The sequence below is a fragment of the Mixophyes fleayi genome, chromosome 6, assembly GCF_038048845.1.
Source record: "Mixophyes fleayi isolate aMixFle1 chromosome 6, aMixFle1.hap1, whole genome shotgun sequence".
NCBI lineage: Eukaryota > Metazoa > Chordata > Amphibia > Anura > Limnodynastidae > Mixophyes > Mixophyes fleayi.
Window position 1 is genome coordinate 7,249,715 of NC_134407.1, and position 18,695 is coordinate 7,268,409.

The 18,695-nt window shown below is 43.7% G+C and overlaps 1 protein-coding gene across 4 annotated transcripts in view; it reads right to left on the reverse strand.

The window, feature by feature from the left end:
- Window positions 1-453: 453 nt before the first annotated feature.
- The window catches only part of ADD3 (adducin 3), a 73,260-nt gene continuing 55,018 nt past the window's right edge, over window positions 454-18,695 (reverse strand). For 3 of the 4 annotated variants that reach the window (XM_075215717.1, XM_075215718.1, XM_075215719.1), the window contains exons 3-16: window positions 17,279-17,497; window positions 14,047-14,185; window positions 11,736-11,887; window positions 10,342-10,422; window positions 10,087-10,236; window positions 9,657-9,800; window positions 9,251-9,349; window positions 8,958-9,140; window positions 8,574-8,834; window positions 8,229-8,348; window positions 7,828-7,914; window positions 6,902-7,016; window positions 6,607-6,690; window positions 454-3,875 (exon numbers count right to left, since the gene is read on the reverse strand). In XM_075215717.1, coding sequence (XP_075071818.1) covers window positions 3,598-3,875; window positions 6,607-6,690; window positions 6,902-7,016; window positions 7,828-7,914; window positions 8,229-8,348; window positions 8,574-8,834; window positions 8,958-9,140; window positions 9,251-9,349; window positions 9,657-9,800; window positions 10,087-10,236; window positions 10,342-10,422; window positions 11,736-11,887; window positions 14,047-14,185; window positions 17,279-17,473 — 2,088 coding nt within the window. In that variant the 5' untranslated portion in view covers window positions 17,474-17,497 and the 3' untranslated portion in view covers window positions 454-3,597. The remainder of the gene's footprint in view (window positions 3,876-6,606; window positions 6,691-6,901; window positions 7,017-7,827; window positions 7,915-8,228; window positions 8,349-8,573; window positions 8,835-8,957; window positions 9,141-9,250; window positions 9,350-9,656; window positions 9,801-10,086; window positions 10,237-10,341; window positions 10,423-11,735; window positions 11,888-14,046; window positions 14,186-17,278; window positions 17,498-18,695) is intronic. The other variant, XM_075215720.1, reaches the window with a different exon arrangement.

Genomic DNA, 18,695 nt, shown 5'->3' on the forward strand with positions numbered 1-18,695 from the left:
TCTCCTCACTTGTCTCAAAATAACTCAACACCTTCGCTCTGCACAAGATCTGCGTCTCTCTTCTACACCCATCACCATTCCTGGTTACAGGACTTTATTCTGGTTTAAAAACCTTCAAGCGTTCTCAGAAAACCCACCTCTTTAGGAAAGCTTATAATATTCCTCTCCCCCCCACTTAATCTCCCTGGTTACCCTATTACCGCCCTCTACACAGCTAACACAAGACAACAACCCTCTGACCAACATTACTGTGTGACTGATCATACAGCCCACTAAGCACTTTTTACCTTTGCACTCTAGCTGGACAAATATTCAATATGTAGCACTTACCCTCATGTATCAGACTCCCATTGTCCTATAGATTGTAAGCTTGTGAGCAACGTCCTCTTACGGCTCTGTCTGTACAACGTGTCATTATTCACTATGTATATGAAACATACACAAACTCTGACATTCCAAGATTAACTCCTCTTTATTACAAAGGTGAAATTACAAAATTTGTCTACGTAAAATACTGTTTATTTGTGATCCAACATTAATTAGCGATACAACTGTCAGCAAGTTCTAGGGTAACATTTTTCCACAGGACAGTTTCTCAAATGGCTCAAGCAAATATATAGGAGAATTTGCAGGGAGGGGGGAGAGAAGAAAGGTGCATATAACATACCGCGTTTTAAAAAATATTTATGCACATTGCATACATATAGATATATTTTATATAGACTTATTTCTGTATACATTTGTTTTTTTTTTATTATTTAGAAAACGTGTAGCATAATTCACAGACTCTTGTTCCCACGGTTGTAATACAATGTAAAAATACCACACAAATAATGAAAAATAAAAAACAAAAACAAAACAAATTCCCCTAAAAAACAAAACACCACATTTGAGATTAAGCAATTCAAAAGGCATCTCCCTTATAAAGACAGGAGCCGGACACTGAAGGGTTAAAATATAAACAACGTTTCTAAGAAATTCTTTTCCAGTATATAGATGTCCAGATTTCCCACAAATTAAATATATAGGTTTTTTATTATGGAGAGAATTAAAGACGAACCAGCAAATGCGTATTTCTAACACGTCTTCAGTTTCCAGTATAGTTTGAATCTAAACAATAAAACAGTCGGCGTCGGGACGTAGAGAGCCGCCGTCTCACGCTGTACAAAAAAAAATATCAAAAAAAAACTTTTATATTAAACTCAAAATATCTCCAATAAGTAGAGTGATTGATGCTGGAGGAGCCGAGAGCGACTCCCAGAAATAAGCACCAATTGAGGGAAGGTGGAGGGTAGGAAATAAGGCAGAATATATGTAATTTGCATTTAAAGCCTATATTGGAAAATTAATCTTTTAAAAACAAACTAAAAAAAAAAAAAAAATTCTAGGAAATTATGAAAAATTATGATCATCAAGTCCAAACGTTTATTTTTCCTGCGCCTTAAAATAATTTTTCCCTCTGACTAATTTAAATGCCTAGTTTGTTACCTGTCGATTCCCATTGCTTTAAGTTTGTTGTTTAACAGACCAATGAATGAATGCAGTTTAAAAGCCAATCTAAGTACAAGACACGGCTCAGGTCTGATTATCGTGGGTTTCAATCCAATCCGTGGACCTGGAGTAATTTTTTTTTTTTCAACTAACGTAAACCCCCCATCCAGACCAAGCTTAGGCCAGAAAAGAACGGACCCTCTTTCAGATTAGTTAAAAGCTTAAAAAAGCAAAATAAAACAAAAATGCTAACGCTTCAAAGAACATTAGTGCAATGGACGCAGGACAAGGCTGAAGGTGGATTTCAACAGGCTAAGCCGCGTTCCTGCATTTCCCCCTAGTCTGCAGAGCACTGTGCTGTGTTCTCCAGAATCCCGGGCATCTTTGGTGTCTCTAGAGTCTTTCATTTCACTTTTATACGACCTCCCCGTCCAAAAAACCCTAACCAATGCAGCCTACTGACCCCTTTGATTTGCTCTACTATATTCTACAATCTGCTACCTGAACACTTTACCATGTGACCTCTCTGTACATTCAAAACGCAGAATCATCTCCTTATTAGCTACATACTTAAACTTTAATGTTCCAAACTCACCATCGCTATTGAACAACAGAACTAAAAATTTGGCGTTTTTATTCTCCCTATTATAAAATGCTAAAAATATATTTAAAGAAAAATAGTTTCTTTATTAAATTCTAAAACCAAATAAAACTATCTAGCGCACACAGGGGTATAATATAACGTGCAAAATTTAGTATATTTTTTTTTTTTAAATTTCACTGTAAAACTAATCTGTCTTTTTATTTTAAAGAAAATTTTAGATTTTCAAGAAGCACTTAATCATTATCCAACTATTTGCAGATTTTAATACTTGTTGACGTTTTTGAGCATTAAATGGGAAAATATATATATTTCATGTTTTACAAATGAACATTGTAATCTTCAATTAGACTGTTTTCTCAAAAATAACCTTTAGTACTTTGCTTCTATGGAGCTTTAGGTGCAGTTGACGTACTCGCAAAAAAACCAACACAAAATAAAAATAAAATTCATAACCCGCAGGTGAAGAGAGAATAAAAATGAAAAAAAGAAAAACCCACAGCACTCTGCAATATCAACAACACCTTGACCCCGTTTGTGCAACAATTGTAAGAAGCCCTTTGGCAGCAAATAGTTAAAATGAACAAATATTTGGCAAGGAAAAAAAATATATATATATACCGTATATAGAAGCATTTTCTAAGTCTACTCAGCTCAGATTTTTAAATGCCGGAAATGAATGAAAAGTCTGCAATTAGAATGTGCCATAGGATACGAAAAATATTGACATGTTACAATGACAAGTTATGCAGAATATAACTAAAGACAATTCTTAGCCGCGTCCAGTTACAACCACCAATCACAGCCCACGATCCGTGAGACCAAATGAAACTACAGCGACCGTATGAGATAGTCTGCAGCCAAAACCGCGTAGTTATACTCTGCACCGTTGCAGGGTGCAGCATAATCGATTCTTAGAGATACAAGAGGAAACATAGCGAGTAGACCGTATATACAGCGCAGGGTCCGTCACCTCCCCCCCCCTCGGCAGACCCCACCTTTAGCGACCCCCCCTGGTGGGGGCTGTGGTCAGGAAAATACAATCACAGTTTATATTCCAGCTTTAAGCTCCAGTTGCTTAGGGATTTCGGAAATTTCCTCCTCCGAATTAAATGGAACAGGGGGGACACAGTTAAAACGATGGATGTAGATATATTTCGGGCACACACCCATGGGATTTCAGTGGACGCCTGTGCAGCCGTGGGATCTTTAAAAAATAATTTGAAGCTCGGTTAAAAAAAACACACACAAGTTGTGTTTGCCTATTCCTGTAGCATCAGACACAAAAATAAGAGCTGGTTCTGAAAACGTTGATGCGGACAGTCTGGGGTGAGAGGCGGCTGAGCTTCTTCCGGCGGTGAGGACTCATGAAGAATGCTGGAGACGAGCGTTTTCATCGGAACAGTCGGGGTCTACGACCTTCGCATCACACGTCCCTCCAGCATAAAACAGGTTTCACCTATTAAGCCCCGTAAATATATTCCCCATTCCCCAAAAACCACCTGTTATGCCTCCAGCTTATCCTTCTTTTTATTTTTCTTCAAGAAGGACGGGGTGCGGAACTTCTTCTTCTTCTTGTTGGGTGACTTGGAAGGAGAACCCTCGGGGGTCAGCTCCCCTTCGATGATCTTCTCCGTACTCCGGACTGTAATCTCCACGCTCTCCCCCACGCTCAGCTGACTTATACGCGTGGTTAAGACCTCCTCGGCTTCCGGTCTGCCGCTGTCCTTGCCGTTCAGCACGATCGGAGAGTCTTTCTGGAACACCAGGTCCTCCAGAGGCTCTGAAGCGGCATAAGGGTACAATGAGTAAGAGCACACAGTCACTACAACTGGTATGCGCTCTCGTTCCTCAGTGTTCCTAATTAACAGCACTTCAGCCATGGCTGCTCCGGTCACAGCAATAAGACAGACGCTGAGTGCAGAGTTCCGAGATGACCCGCTCTCTGCGTTAGAATATAATGTTCATTGAAGGCTTTAGACACTAGCGGCTCAAGCACTGGACAGGAGTAATGTGTCTAAGACAGGACAACGAGAGAGGGATCATCAGGGAACTCTGCCCGTCAAGCAATCCCTGGGGCGCACACTGAGGAACGGGAGCCCCCTTCATCCACACATTAAAATAATACAGCAAAGTATATTATAATTATTGAATCCCACACTGATCTGCAAACATTTTATTCATTCTTGGATTTCTTATAAAAAAATAACCAGCTTCTCAGGAGCAATAAATTAGATGAAAGATTTTGCAGAGAACTGTTACATTGTTTCAACAAAGTAACAAAACAAAATGGAATGGTAATGGCTGCTGGCTATGTACTGTAGGTATATGTAGTCTATCTTTTCAAACTCTGCTGATTTGAATCATTTGCTGTTTCGGCCAGAAGGCAGCAGGAGAGATAAAAAGTTGCAAATGTTCTTCTCCATTGGGGCATATGAATAAAATAAATAAATAAATAGTGGACTTCCCCTTAAATAAACGGCTTAGTGATGATCTGGGCATTAGTTGCTATATGGTGAGATCTGTGTCATGGATGGAGCCAGGGCCAAAAATTAAGAGGCAGCAATTTGAACATAAAATTATGAGCTGCACATTGTTCTTTAAAAAGAGAAGACCAACACCCAGGGCCGGATTAAGGGAAGGGAGGCCCCCGGGCTAAGGGTTCTGTGAGGCCCACCCTCCATGAGCTTACCTCCTTCCGTTGTTCCACTCCCTATAGTACTTCCGCGGTGCACAGTAATCTCCTTACTGAGGAGATCTCGTGAGAGTGAGACTATGAGTCATAGTCTTACTCTCAAGAGATCTCCACAGTAAGGAGATTACTGCGCACCGCGGAAGTACTACAGTGACAGCAGGCAGCTAACAGCATAACATTTGCTGTTAGCTGCCTGCCATTCTCCTTGAACAGACGACAGTAGGAGTCGGTGGCGGGGACGCCCCCGACACGATGAATGCCGGTGGGCCCCACAGCTGCCTGAGGCCCCTGGGCAGTAGCCCCTTTAGCCCTATTGTTAATCTGGCTCTGCCAACACCCAGTGACTCCACATGCCAGTCTATGCCCAGGAAGTATACCAGTGCCCCCCATCAGTGGGCCTACAATATACCAGTCTGTGTCCACGCATTATACTAGTGCCCGCAATCAGTGGGCCTACATTATACCAGTCTGTGCCCAGGCACTATACCAGTGCTCCTAATCAGTGGACCTACGGTATACCAGTCTGTGCCCACGCATTATACTAGTGCCCCCAATCAGTGGGCCTACATTATACCAGTCTATGCCCAGGCACTAAACCAGTGCTCCCAATCAGTGGGCCTACGGTATACCAGTCTGTGCCCACGCATTATACTAGTGCCCCCAATCAGTGGGCCTACATTATACCAGTCTGTGTCCATACACTATACCAGTGCCCCCAATCAGTGGGCCTACATTATACCAGTCTGTGCCCAGGCACTGTACCAGTGCCCCCAATCAGTGGGCCTACAGTATACCAGTCTGTGTCCATGCACTATACCATTGCCCCAATTAATGGGCCTACAATATACCAGTCTGAGCCCAGGCACTATACCAGTGCTCCTAATCAGTGGGCCTACGGTATACCAGTCTGTGCCCACGCATTATACTAGTGCCCCCAATCAGTGGGCCTACATTATACCAGTCTGTGCCCAGGCACTATACCAGTGCTCCTAATCAGTGGGCCTACGGTATACCAGTCTGTGCCCACGCATTATACTAGTGCCCCCAATCAGTGGGCCTACATTATACCAGTCTATGCCCAGGCACTAAACCAGTGCTCCCAATCAGTGGGCCTACGGTATACCAGTCTGTGCCCACGCATTATACTAGTGCCCCCAATCAGTGGGCCTACATTATACCAGTCTGTGTCCATACACTATACCAGTGCCCCCAATCAGTGGGCCTACATTATACCAGTCTGTGCCCAGGCACTGTACTAGTGCCCCCAATCAGTGGGCCTACAGTATACCAGTCTGTGTCCATGCACTATACCATTGCCCCAATTAATGGGCCTACAATATACCAGTCTGAGCCCAGGCAGTATACCAGTGCCCCCATTCAGTGGGCCTACATTATACCAGTATGTGCCCACACACTATACCAGTGCCCCAATCAGTGGGCCTACAGTATATCAGTCTGTGCCCACACACTATACCAGTGCCCCAGTTAGTGCTCCTACAGTATATGCCTCAGAATACAACCAGCCGTGCTCCAATATATCAGCTAGATCTCACAATTCATGTGACAACCCTTTGTCATGGCTGTTGGCACTCAGGGGCACGGAGAGGTAGCCTGGGCATGGCAGTCATGACAATGAGGTGATGTCGAAATCTATTCATGGGTCGGGGAAAGTGAAGGTCTGTGACTATGCGGTCCTGTCACGCGTGTTCACACGCCCCTAGCCTGCACACACACACACACACACACACACACACACACACACATATATATATGAGATGGGTGTAGACACAGAGACGGGCAGCCGGCAGCGGATAAATACCTGTAGCGGTGATCGGCGTCAGGGGTGGGGACTGGGTTACGGGGGCAGAAGGTTCTTCTTCTGAGATTAGTTCATGCTCAGCATCTGTGGGGTTTAGACGGGTGTTAGCGGTCATGCAGGGCACAGCGTAGGGCGTTTGGGATGTTAGGACCGGACGGGAAACATTCACTTTCATGCATAGAAATATTACATTAAAAAAGGAAAACAGAAAATAAATAAATTGCAGGTGAGGAGAGAACAGAAGAAGGTGTCTGTGTTAGGTCATCACCAAACCAGGGTCTGTGGTTCCACTCACCTCGTGTCCTGTTATCCTCGCCCCGTCTGTCACCCTCGTTGGCTTCCTCCAGCAGATGGCTGAAGGGGTTGGGGGGCGGAGGCGGAGCGTTCTCATCCTCCTCAAACTGCATCTGCTGCAGGAGAGAGAGAGGAGGTTACATTCCATCCAACGGTCCTCAGATCTAGGTGTAATGTCCTTCTCAAACTGGAACTGGGGTGGGAGGATCACACGGCAAGTGGGAAGAGGGGGAGGTCACACGGCAAGTGTGTGTGTGTGGGGGGGGGGGGGATGACACGCCAAGTGGGCACATTACGTGTTATTTTCTGATACACATAATTTGATAGTGAACAGCGATAGGGACAGTAGTTTGTAAAGATGAGAAAAGCCCGAAATTGCTACAGCGTACACTAGAGATACTTCAACTGCTTCAAAATGCAATCAAATTTCACCAGTTCAATGACCACGAACATATTTTCGGTACAATCAACAATTTACCCAGATTCTAACATGTGGTTCTAAATCCGTGTTCTGCATTTGCGTTAAAATGTGTGTTTTTAAACACTTTAGATTGTTAACTAAAAAGTCTTTAAAAAATGTGTTTCTAACTGTGTATGAAAGTCTGCCGTTTTCCAAACAGTGAGTCAATTTCAACTTCAACACTGTCAGGTCAACTTGACCACGGTCGAACGATGTTCCCCTTTCTCAAATTTAGTTTGATTTTTTTAGTTCCATCAAAAATTTGAGAAATTCCAGGATATTTCCATGTCTGTTTGTTGAACTGGTCCTAGAAACAATATGTGGCCAGTTCCAGCATCTCTAGTCTACATCTACACTGGCGAGTGTTTCTTCACTATACTGGAACCTAGACTGGAGGAATCTCTACACACTGCAGCCTCTATGAGTGAGGTCCAAGACTTAAGGCTGCACACAAAGAGGGTACTTACAGGAACTGGCTTATCCACCACAATTCCAGCCAAGACCTGAGATTGAGGTCCCGCAGTCTTCAGATCGTACCGATTTTGCTCCCGGATCTATAGAACAACAACAAGGTGGACAAAAAATATATATTTATAATACTGTAATATGTACAGATAAAGCATTACTTCTGGGAACAAAAAAATTGTTTAATAAAACAGTCTTCATCTCAAACTGGTCTTCACACCATACGTTCTTCTACCGCTCATGACCTTCAGTGCTCTATAAGATCTTTCTCCCTCGTTTATGGATAACAATTCTTTACACAAAAAATCAGAGAGAATATCTTGGGGGTTGGAGGCAACAGATGACTGATTATTAAGCATAATGGGTCAACGGTAATGACTGCAACTCATAAACCAAACGTCACCTTGTTCCTTTTCTCCAGAACATCTGTCGGGTTGGTGTTTAATGGGACAAACTGGTTAGGATCTTCTATTTTGATGGGATATCCGCTGGAATTCCTGTTAAACTCCTCGGCTTTCATCCACTGCAAAGGAAACAGGAAGTGCTCAGCCGAGGACCACGGACATTCAAACGTAAAGTTAGGAACTTGTCTAAGTAGGTTTATCCCTTAACTTCTAGCCTTTCCCCTACATATACAGCCCAAAGACTATAAAATACTCCCGAATCGCCCCAAACAGCAAGCACTTTATCTTGTGATATATCCTATAAAACCTAGAAGCATAGAATAGGCCACAGGAACCCAACTCACTGTGATCTTAGTCCTTGGGCTCATCTCTCCGTTCAGAGACTCCTCTGGCACGTGGACTCTCAAGTAGGTGTTGGGCGAGTTGAGCCAGCGCGTCTTCTCTCTCTGCTGCTTCTGGGCCAGGAACTTGAGCGGAGACTGCGGCATGGACTGGTCGTCCTCAAACGAGAAAGCGGTGACGGTGGCCGGGATTTCCACGTCGCTCCTGTGCCGTGGCTTCTCCCGGGTCAGGGGCTGTCTGTAGGCGTAGCCAGTCCTGTAACCCTGCAGGAGAAGACGGTCCCGTTACTAGCCGACTGCTAAAGGCTGAGCTAGTAACTTCATCAAGTCATTGGGGGTGCAGTACTTCCCACCAGCCTGTAGATGGCAACGCGCTCCAGTACTTACCAGGTTGTCCAACATTCTCATGAGCGATTCAAACTCCAACTCCCCAACTTTCCACTTGTGCTGCCCCTCCATGTTCACCCCTCCGCCGCCGGCCGCAGCCACGGCGTGTGTGACCACCTTGTACTTCTCCAGATCCAACAGAAGAAGGTTGTCCATGCCTCCCGAACCGGCCAGAGCGTGTACCTGTAGGAAGGACACCGTGACCATCGATACAACCTGATTGTTACATGGAGGTGAACCCCAGGTCGCACATTAATGTCTTCTGTTATTATATAACGGTTACCAAATATTACCTGGACTTCACAGGCCAACTGCACATTGAAGATGTAATGAAAAGCTTCTTCCAGAGTCTCCCCCAAAGCCAGTACCCCGTGATTCCGGAGCACCAAAACCTGCACACATAGAAGAGAACGTCAGGTAGAAGGTACCCTTACCATTGGCAAGGGGGGCACAGTGAGACAAGGAAGCACCCCTTCAGGGAAACCTCCCCCCACCTACCACAAGGGGGCAATGCGCTAGGTGTAGACCCACAACGGACACAGAATGAGCAAGAGACACTATCCCAGAAACAGAAATACAAATTGTAATTGTAATAAACTGCAATATAACCATCTATCGGGGTATCCATATTTACGATGTGCACCAAACTGTTATTTTATAACACATTCACCCGCAGTTAGAGATTATACTAAACGCTACCTTGGCGCTGGGTCCCAGGACTTTCTGCAGTTGGATTCTCTCCTGCTGCTCGTCCAGAGATCCCTGGTAATTGTAGTACGCCACGTCTCCAAGCAGCAAAGCCTCCTGGGAGATGGGGAGGATGCCGCACTTCATGGACGAGACCTGACGATGAGAGAATGAAAGACGTGAGAACCTCAAAGGAGAACAGTAAGCGCGTAGGACTCCTAGTGCTCATGAAAATATTATGTCTGGTATTTAACTTCTTATCTGTGGATTCTAGATCCTTTATCTGGTGGCGCCCCCTAGTGCCAGTGGCATTTTATGCAACGTAGACAGACTAAGGCTTATATGAGATAGCAATAATACTCTGGCTGGATAGAAGTGAGATCTACAACCATGAAAGTTTAATAAGTCCAGAGAAAGTGTCGGCTGGACGTATAACACTCACAGCAGCAGTGGCGGGGGTGTGGATATGGATGACGCAGCGTACATCAGGACGGGTGGAGTAAATGGCAGCGTGAGGGCTGAAACCTGACGGGTCGATTCGCAGGTTGGTGGTCCCTTGGTCTACCACCTCACCAACGATGTTCAGCTTCACCTGCAAAGAACACAGAGGATTCTTAAACGTGGAAGAGCCGAGAGACAAATGCATCATCTAAAACAGGCAGCGAGGTGGGGGGGGGGGAGAGGATGGCGGCCTTACCAGATTGGAGGCCGACGCTTCGGAGAAGGAGAGGCCTCTGGGAATGATCAGGATGTGGTCTTGCTCCTTGCTGACTCTGACCTGCACAGAACATCACAGAGAATCAGAGACAGGACAGCAATACAAGGATAAATAACGTGAGCACACACGGTAGGATGCGCGCTTCCGCTAAGCCTGCCTGGACAGTGGAGAATAATGCAACCAACGGGGCAAAAACCAACAACATTTCACTGCAAAATATAATGAAGTATTTGTTTTAGTCTGTTACCTTGTATTATTTCTAGAACAGATTTTTTTGGCGTGTTTATTTAACTTTTCAATCAGTGATCTTAACTCTCCAGATTACAATCTAACATTTAGACAAAGAGGAACATTAACTCTTATGTACGGGACTAGTTAGAGAGACCCATAGAGAGAGAACAATATTTTGCTGGGTCTTCCTGTGGATCAACCCAATTAGAATTTAAGAAATGAATGGAACGGTCGCGATTTCATCTTACAAACTATGTAAATATTATACAAGTAAAAAGTAAAAGTAAAAAGTAAAACTGCAACACACACAAAAAGTGTTTTCACATTCTCATTAGTAGAACTGATTCTGTGTCAGGAGTTTTTTGCAGAGTATTTAGTGGTAGGAACAGGCTGAGATCTTCTATTAGCAATTCGGCCACTGGTCTAATGTCGGCTGCACAATTGGGGTTAAAGCTTAGTAAACATTTTGGCCTAGGGGAATATGATGCAGTTAACATGATAAGGGCTCATTCTCAGTAAGGAGGTCTGTACACGCCATGTGTTTGGTCTGTGCCTACACGCCGGTTTTATATCCAACTCAACTCTGTTCATTGGACAAAAGCATGTTTTTTTTTGGGGGGTTTTTAAGCATTTTTGGGACACGTGCAAACATTAACTTACAAGTCGCCTGGCATCGGTTATATGTCTTTGAGCGGCATATAAGTGCGGCGTGGCCACAGGTTTTTTTTTAGGACCCAGACCACGCCTCTAGATCAAGGTAACTTACTAATGGCAAACCAGGGATCTACAAATCCAAGACCCAGGCAGACAATACGCCTACATAAAATGAAAAATAAATAAATGCATAAATGCTACCACCTAACATTTGTCAGTAATCTCTATCGATGGCCATTTCCCTGGTCGTTAAAAGTTTCCTGCTGGTGCCTAAATTCTACATTATTCTGCTTGCCTCCGGCTGTAGAGAACACCCGGCGCTCCCCTCTTTATACCCCCCCGACATTAGAATGTATTAAATTATACGCTCCCTCCTTTATAACCAGACCCTCTCACTATAACACCAGCTTTGTTCAGTCTTTTAAGCCAACGTCACGAAGACTGAGTGGCGTACGAGCCCGTAGCACTGCCAGAGCGGCGGGTCTCACCGTGAAGTAGGCGTTGGCCAGATGCGCCCAACCGAAGAGATCGGCCAAGCGGTACATACTGGCCAGCTTGCAGCGGGTCAGTTTCTCTCCTTTTGCCATCGAGGGCTCTGCCGCAGGGTGGACGTCGTTAATCGGAGTCACCATTCCGAGACCTGCGGAGTAAAGTAAATAAATAGAAAGTTCGCGTACAGTAGTGAGCGGCTCCTAGTATACAACATACGAGATAACAGTAACCCAGACACAATAATTGATTTTTTTAAACACTTATTAACTAACAATCGAGCCACCTACCGTTGACTGTGGTAATCTGACCAGTGACCAGTAGGGGGCAGTGGTCGCCGGGATTCTACATAGGATCTTTCAATCTAACAGCAGCGAGAATTATTCTAACATACACAAACAGTGAGAGACAGGATACAGGGATATAAACCCTTATGACTGAATAATAGAAATAATTCAGTAAATAAGAGATTCCTGGAGCAATTCCGACAGATTCCGACTTGGAGGAAGGAAGTTCAGGGGCACAGCTATCCGGTAATTAAAAACATCCGCATGAATGGTTTAATCAGACACCTCTCAAAAAAAACAAGACTTCTGGCGGCTCTCTTATGTCCTGGATATTAAACAGGAGTAAACCCAGCCTTCCAGCGTTTATGGCCTGCCAAACCTTTGTACCCAAAGCTCTCACTAAATCTAACGACACCTGTATGAACGGGTGCGACCGTGCACAGGATATAAACACCAGAGAGATAATACTGATAATAAAGAAAGTCTTAAAGTATTCAGGCAGAACTACAATTTACTGTATTAACTCCCGATACTTGAAAAAGGACTTGTGCCTGAAATATCCTCTTGAAACCTAAGGGAACTCAGTTATTCACAGGTGATTTCAGGCAGAAGTCCTATTTTGGTAATCAGGAGTTATTTCAGTAAACTGTAGTACCCAAGAGATTTTGATCAAGAAACCTAATTTTTGTGTGGCTCTTAAACCGTGGCCTGGTACACATTTATCCCATCATTCAATGTAAAGTGATTTATAGCAAACAAACACAAGCAGAAGGTCAAATGGATAAATCATTTCGGTGGATCAATCATCTGGAAGTGATTGGATTGAAGCCGATGGATGTGTTTGTGTTCTGCAATTAAATCAACAATCCTGTGTGTGAAGCGATTGTTTATTTTTTGACAATATCTAATTAAAAACACCTATTTTGTTTTGCATACAAATGTAATCATACTGTATGTGCCTCAACTGTTAACTTATGTGATTGCGAAAAAAATACAACTGCTCATTTGGAAATCAATAAAAGAAAAACAAAGATAATAAAATGACTGTAATGTGTCTCCAGGTTAAAGAAACGTCAGCAGAAATAAACATGAAAACAGTTCTACGGAACTGTTTGTGTAAGTTGAAGAGACCGACCCATCGCTTCCTAGGGCTATGTTTAAATGAAAGTATTATAAAGGATAGTGACTCACACTGTATTTAAGAAGACATTACATGTAAACACAGCGGTTGTTATATAAAAATAAATAATGCTACAGCACAAATCACCAATAAAATTAATAAATCGCACACTTTAATTTGTGGGACACAGGCAGAAAGACTCGCCAAACATCACATCATTTGACAGCAGACAGAGCTCAGAGGGGCGTTCCAAAGCTTCTCCGCTCCCTACATTATGTGCCACGTGATTGCCATGATAGTCACATGACACTGCTATAATAATTAACAGCAGCCTGAAGAAACAAACCAAGAAAATGGTAAATACCAAAATTATTAATTGCTAGTTGTGGCAGACCATTCCCTAATTCCAACAATTCTGCAGTACCTCAAAGGTTAGCTCCAGTCAAACAATCATGCAGAGAAGTACAATTTATTGGAATAACTCTTAATACTTGAAAATGGACTTCTGCCTGAAACTCAAACACACTGTCGCTGCCATTTGACAAGTATGTAGCGAAAACCTGACCATCCCTAAAATCTGTAACCATGAAAACAAATGGTGGACAGAATTGATTTTGATTACATATAAGGAAGTACAGTGATTCCCAACATAACACAATGTCAGCAACAGTGAGTTTCTCAGCAATCAACAGGTGATTTCAGGCAGAAGTCAAACTCCAAACATCAGATGCTGTTCTAGTAAGTTGTAGAACCCAAAATGAACATTTTAATTAAGCAAATCCAGTAGAATTAACCTTTAAAGTTGATCAACTCTGTGACAAAATAGTTAAATAGGCCTTTGGGGAAACTAAAAACCACTGATTGCATCAATTTAGATGTTCACCAGTAAACCGCAGAACTTACTGAGAGGAGATGAAGCAAATCCGGCGAATGAGCTGGCCATGATATAATCTGCAATCTGCTGGAGAGCCAGGAGACCAGTGGGGTTCTTTCCCTTCTTCATCTGATCCTGAATGAGACTTTCCAGGTCCTCACGGAACGCCTGCGGGAACAGAGACAGCGTATATACAGTATTATACCACACAATGTGCGGGAACAGAGACAGCGTATATACAGTATAATACCACACAATGTGCGGGAACAGAGACAGCGTATATACAGTATAATACCACACAATGTGCGGGAACAGAGACAGCGTATATACAGTATTATACCACACAATGTGCGGGAACAGAGACAGCGTATATACAGTATTATACCACACAATGTGCGGGAACAGAGACAGGTTACAGACTGCGGGAACAGAGACAGCGTATATACAGTATTATACCACACAATGTGCGGGAACAGAGACAGCGTATATACAGTATTATACCACACAATGTGCGGGAACAGAGACAGGCCACAGACTGCGAGCACAGAGACAGCGTATATACAGTATTATACCACACAATGTGCGGGAACAGAGACAGGTTACAGACTGCGGGAACAGAGACAGCGTATATACAGTATTATACCACACAATGTGCGGGAACAGAGACAGCGTATATACAGTATTATACCACACAATGTGCGGGAACAGAGACAGGTTACAGACTGCGGGAACAGAGACAGCGTATATACAGTATTATACCACACAATGTGCGGGAACAGAGACAGCGTATATACAGTATTATACCACACAATGTGCGGGAACAGAGACAGGCCACAGACTGCGAGCACAGAGACAGCGTATATACAGTATTATACCACACAATGTGCGGGAACAGAGACAGGCCACAGACTGCGAGCACAGAGACAGCGTATATACAGTATTATACCACACAATGTGCGGGCACAGAGACAGGCCACAGACTGCGAGCACAGAGACAGCGTATATACAGTATTATACCACACAATGTGCGGGAACAGAGACAGGTTACAGACTGCGGGAACAGAGACAGCGTATATACAGTATTATACCACACAATGTGCGGGAACAGAGACAGCATATATACAGTAATATACCACACAATGTGCGGGAACAGAGACAGGCCACAGACTGCGAGCACAGAGACAGCGTATATACAGTATTATACCACACAATGTGCGGGAACAGAGACAGCGTATATACAGTATTATACCACACAATGTGCGGGCACAGAGACTGCTGGCATATATAATGGTTTCCCACAAAAGTATATAGAAAAATCATTAGATGTCATCGGATATAAACGTATCTGGGATAGATTTATTTTTAATTCGCAGTTTAAATGTTATCACTTAGAGGAGGTCAGTGATCAAGTGTTATCAGAAGTTTCTAACTCTGACATTGTACAGTACAAAGTTTAGAGCTGGTGTTTGTCAGACTCCCTGGCAGACGTTAGTATACGGCGCTGTACCTGCTAATCATCTGAGCGGGTCAGATCTGTGTAGGAGGACGACCAATATCCACACTTCCCACCTTCCAGAGAGGAGTCTGGAGAACTGCCCAGAACTAAATCATCCTCTATATAAAACACCAGGAACTTAAAACTCCTCCAGCAAAAACTCACGGGAGAAAGGTAGCGCTAGGGCACCAAGAGGACTGAGGCACAGGGGGGGAGGAAAACCGGTCAACGTGCACATTGTCCAATTAAAAGAAAATTTATTAGAATTGATGGGTTAAAGCTCAACAATATTTATCCTTTTTATTACAATACAAAATTCTGGTGGGAGTCAACAAGTGAAATCAATACAAAATACCCCCTAATAATGCTTTGGTGCCCATGCTGATGTGCTGGTTAGCAAAAACAATAAGTTGTAGTACCCCAAAACCACCAGCAGGGTGCATTCTGGACCCTCAACATAGTTGAAGATACCAGTGTTTTGCATTTAAAGTACATACATTGTGGTATTAACGGTACAACTTCGAGTATATTGTATTGACCGCATAATGAATGTCCTAACCAGGTAAAAAAAAAGTGGTAGGTAGAGGAGACCGCATCCCAATATTGTGGATATAAGGATATAATATACATCTCTAACACAAGATTGTGTTTCTTGTGCATTGTAATGTCAGCATTATAAGACAGATATTATAAACAAATCTGTTGCTGAACAGAAAACGGTAACGTACAAGGCATTAATTTGGACAGCAATGTCAGAAAACAAATAATCTGTACAAACACAGCAATCAAACATGACACATACATTTAAAATGGCGCTGAAGGATTTGCTGAGAGAGGAGGCACAAAGTTAAAGGTTTGTAGCCTTTATCCTCTTCCCTTGGTTAAAAGTAACGTGGTCTGTTATATGAACTCCACTTTCTGACCATAAAACGGTGCCCTGCACTGAGGAGTCCTGACAAGGGTGAAACAGTCGATCTAGACGGTTTAATGCTATAACACCAAACTGGGCAGGGCATCCGAGGCCTCCAATGTAAATGTCATTTTCCAGAAGTCTACTCTTCCAAATTATTTTCATATGGGCAGGACCGGTACGTGGCCCCATTATCTGCGCTAAGTGCAATGTGCTGATGCACATTTATGTCCGTGTCTAACAGCGGTTTCGTTATAAGAGGTGACCGCACCAGAGCAACTTTTGAGAGATGGATAAAGAATTCCAAATGCAGGGTTTGCACAGCCCCAAATCCCTATTAGTTATTATGGCACTACAACGCTGTGTCCTACAAAGAGTTAATGTTTTCGGTATCAGAAAATCCAGTCCCCCTTGTCCTCCGCCCCACGGGGAGCCGGACACTCTTGTGATTGTGTAATGAAGCGAACTGCGCTCAGAAAGGATTTCTAAGCCCTCTGGCCAAGCTAGCAGCATCGGTCCGAGGGTCGGTGGGGAGGGAAGGCCGCTGTGGCCCCCGTGTACAAGCTTTTCCAGAGGGATTAAACATTCCAGGGGAAGGACTTATCTGTGGCCAAGCTTGAGGGGCCCGTGTGTCTGCTGGATTATAAACTACAATTGTTCACGGACACCTACAACCATTGTTACATTATAGGTAAGGGACAAATCAGAAAATTAAATTATAAAAAAATTGATTACAAAACTTTTTGAGAGGTTTAAGACTTTAAATTTTTCCCACTAGAACACAGTATACTTGTAAAATAAAAGAAGAATAAATGGCTTTCTGCAAAGCTAACAAAGCATGGGGGTTCCCACTCACCGGGCTTTTCAGTATCTGTGTCACTCTCTTCTTCTGCTCCATCATGTTGAAGTCCTGACGGAGATCCGGGGACATGTTTCTCTCCCGGAGGTAGCCGGGGTCATTTTCATCGATACGGTCGAAGTACCGCTCTTTGTGAGGCATGCTGGGAGGAGGAGGGGCAGTGATCACCCCCTGACTGGCACCGGAACTCATGGCTCAGTCGCAGCGGAGCAGGGTCTACAGAGAGAGAGAGTAAAGAGCTAGGTCAATATAGCCGTGAGGACACCAGGCGCCATAAAAACATTTACACACGTTTTCTTTCCGGCATTTAATATTTTGTCATTGTCCAAATTACCCAGAATCCTTGGCTACAAAACCTATTGTAATGATAATTAGGACTACAGCTTATTCTACACTCAAAAATCTAGTCAGGAGAGGGGATTAAACCTCACCGTGCAATGTATGGACTTTATTAGGCCACCTAAGGTCACGTTGATATTTGAACCTCGTCCGGGCTATACACGGACACGACACAAACAGTGTCTGCGCGTACATCTCAGAGGACAGATGGCCTGTCCCCTCCCCGCACCCACACTGTGCCTGAGATTTGTTTTGAAACCTGAGAGGGTCACATGACAAAGCAAAGACGAGGGATTAAGGGACAAGGAGCATTTTCTGACGTGTACACAAAACAAAACACGGAGCCAGGCCTTGTGTACACATCTCCCACGTCCTGACTAATGCAGTCTAGTGTTAGGACAGTAACAGTCTTTCAAACATCTGCACAGTGCTGAAAATGTCATCTATACACACACACTGAGGAGCCATTATGGCGACTGTCTCCTAGGCTGCTTTGGTTCAGTGACATCACTGAGCCGTAGATATAAAGCTTTGTGAGCTATTCATGGTTTATGCTTATACAAAATGCACTATTTTTATGTCAATCTTAAAAAACACAGACGACACGAATGCAAGCTGTGGCGGGTGGTGCATTTCTGGGACTTGTAGTTCCCACGCTTTGCTGAAGCCTGATGCAGGCCATGCCGCTCATCTCAGCAGTCAGACATCTCTAGTTTATCATATAAAACTCTACTAGATCCGAGTGGTACAAACCTACGGCTGGGTATACACCACAGTGTTATGGGGCCATCACACGATAAACGACCATTAGGACCGATATCAGATTAGTGTGTACTCTCCAACGATGAATGATTATTGTGCCAAAGAGCATCGTATCGTTTCACTTGATTTTATATACGGACTAGAAATCTCTATAGACAATGTCGTTCCGATCCCGCAGTGTGTAAGCGCTCACGACCGGCAGAGTCCATAGTTCTATGCAGAGTTTACAGAGTCACACTCTTAAGCCATTGGTTACGACAGATGAAGAGCACAGATTTGAAAGTAAATCTTGTAACACGTGTATAGTGTGTAC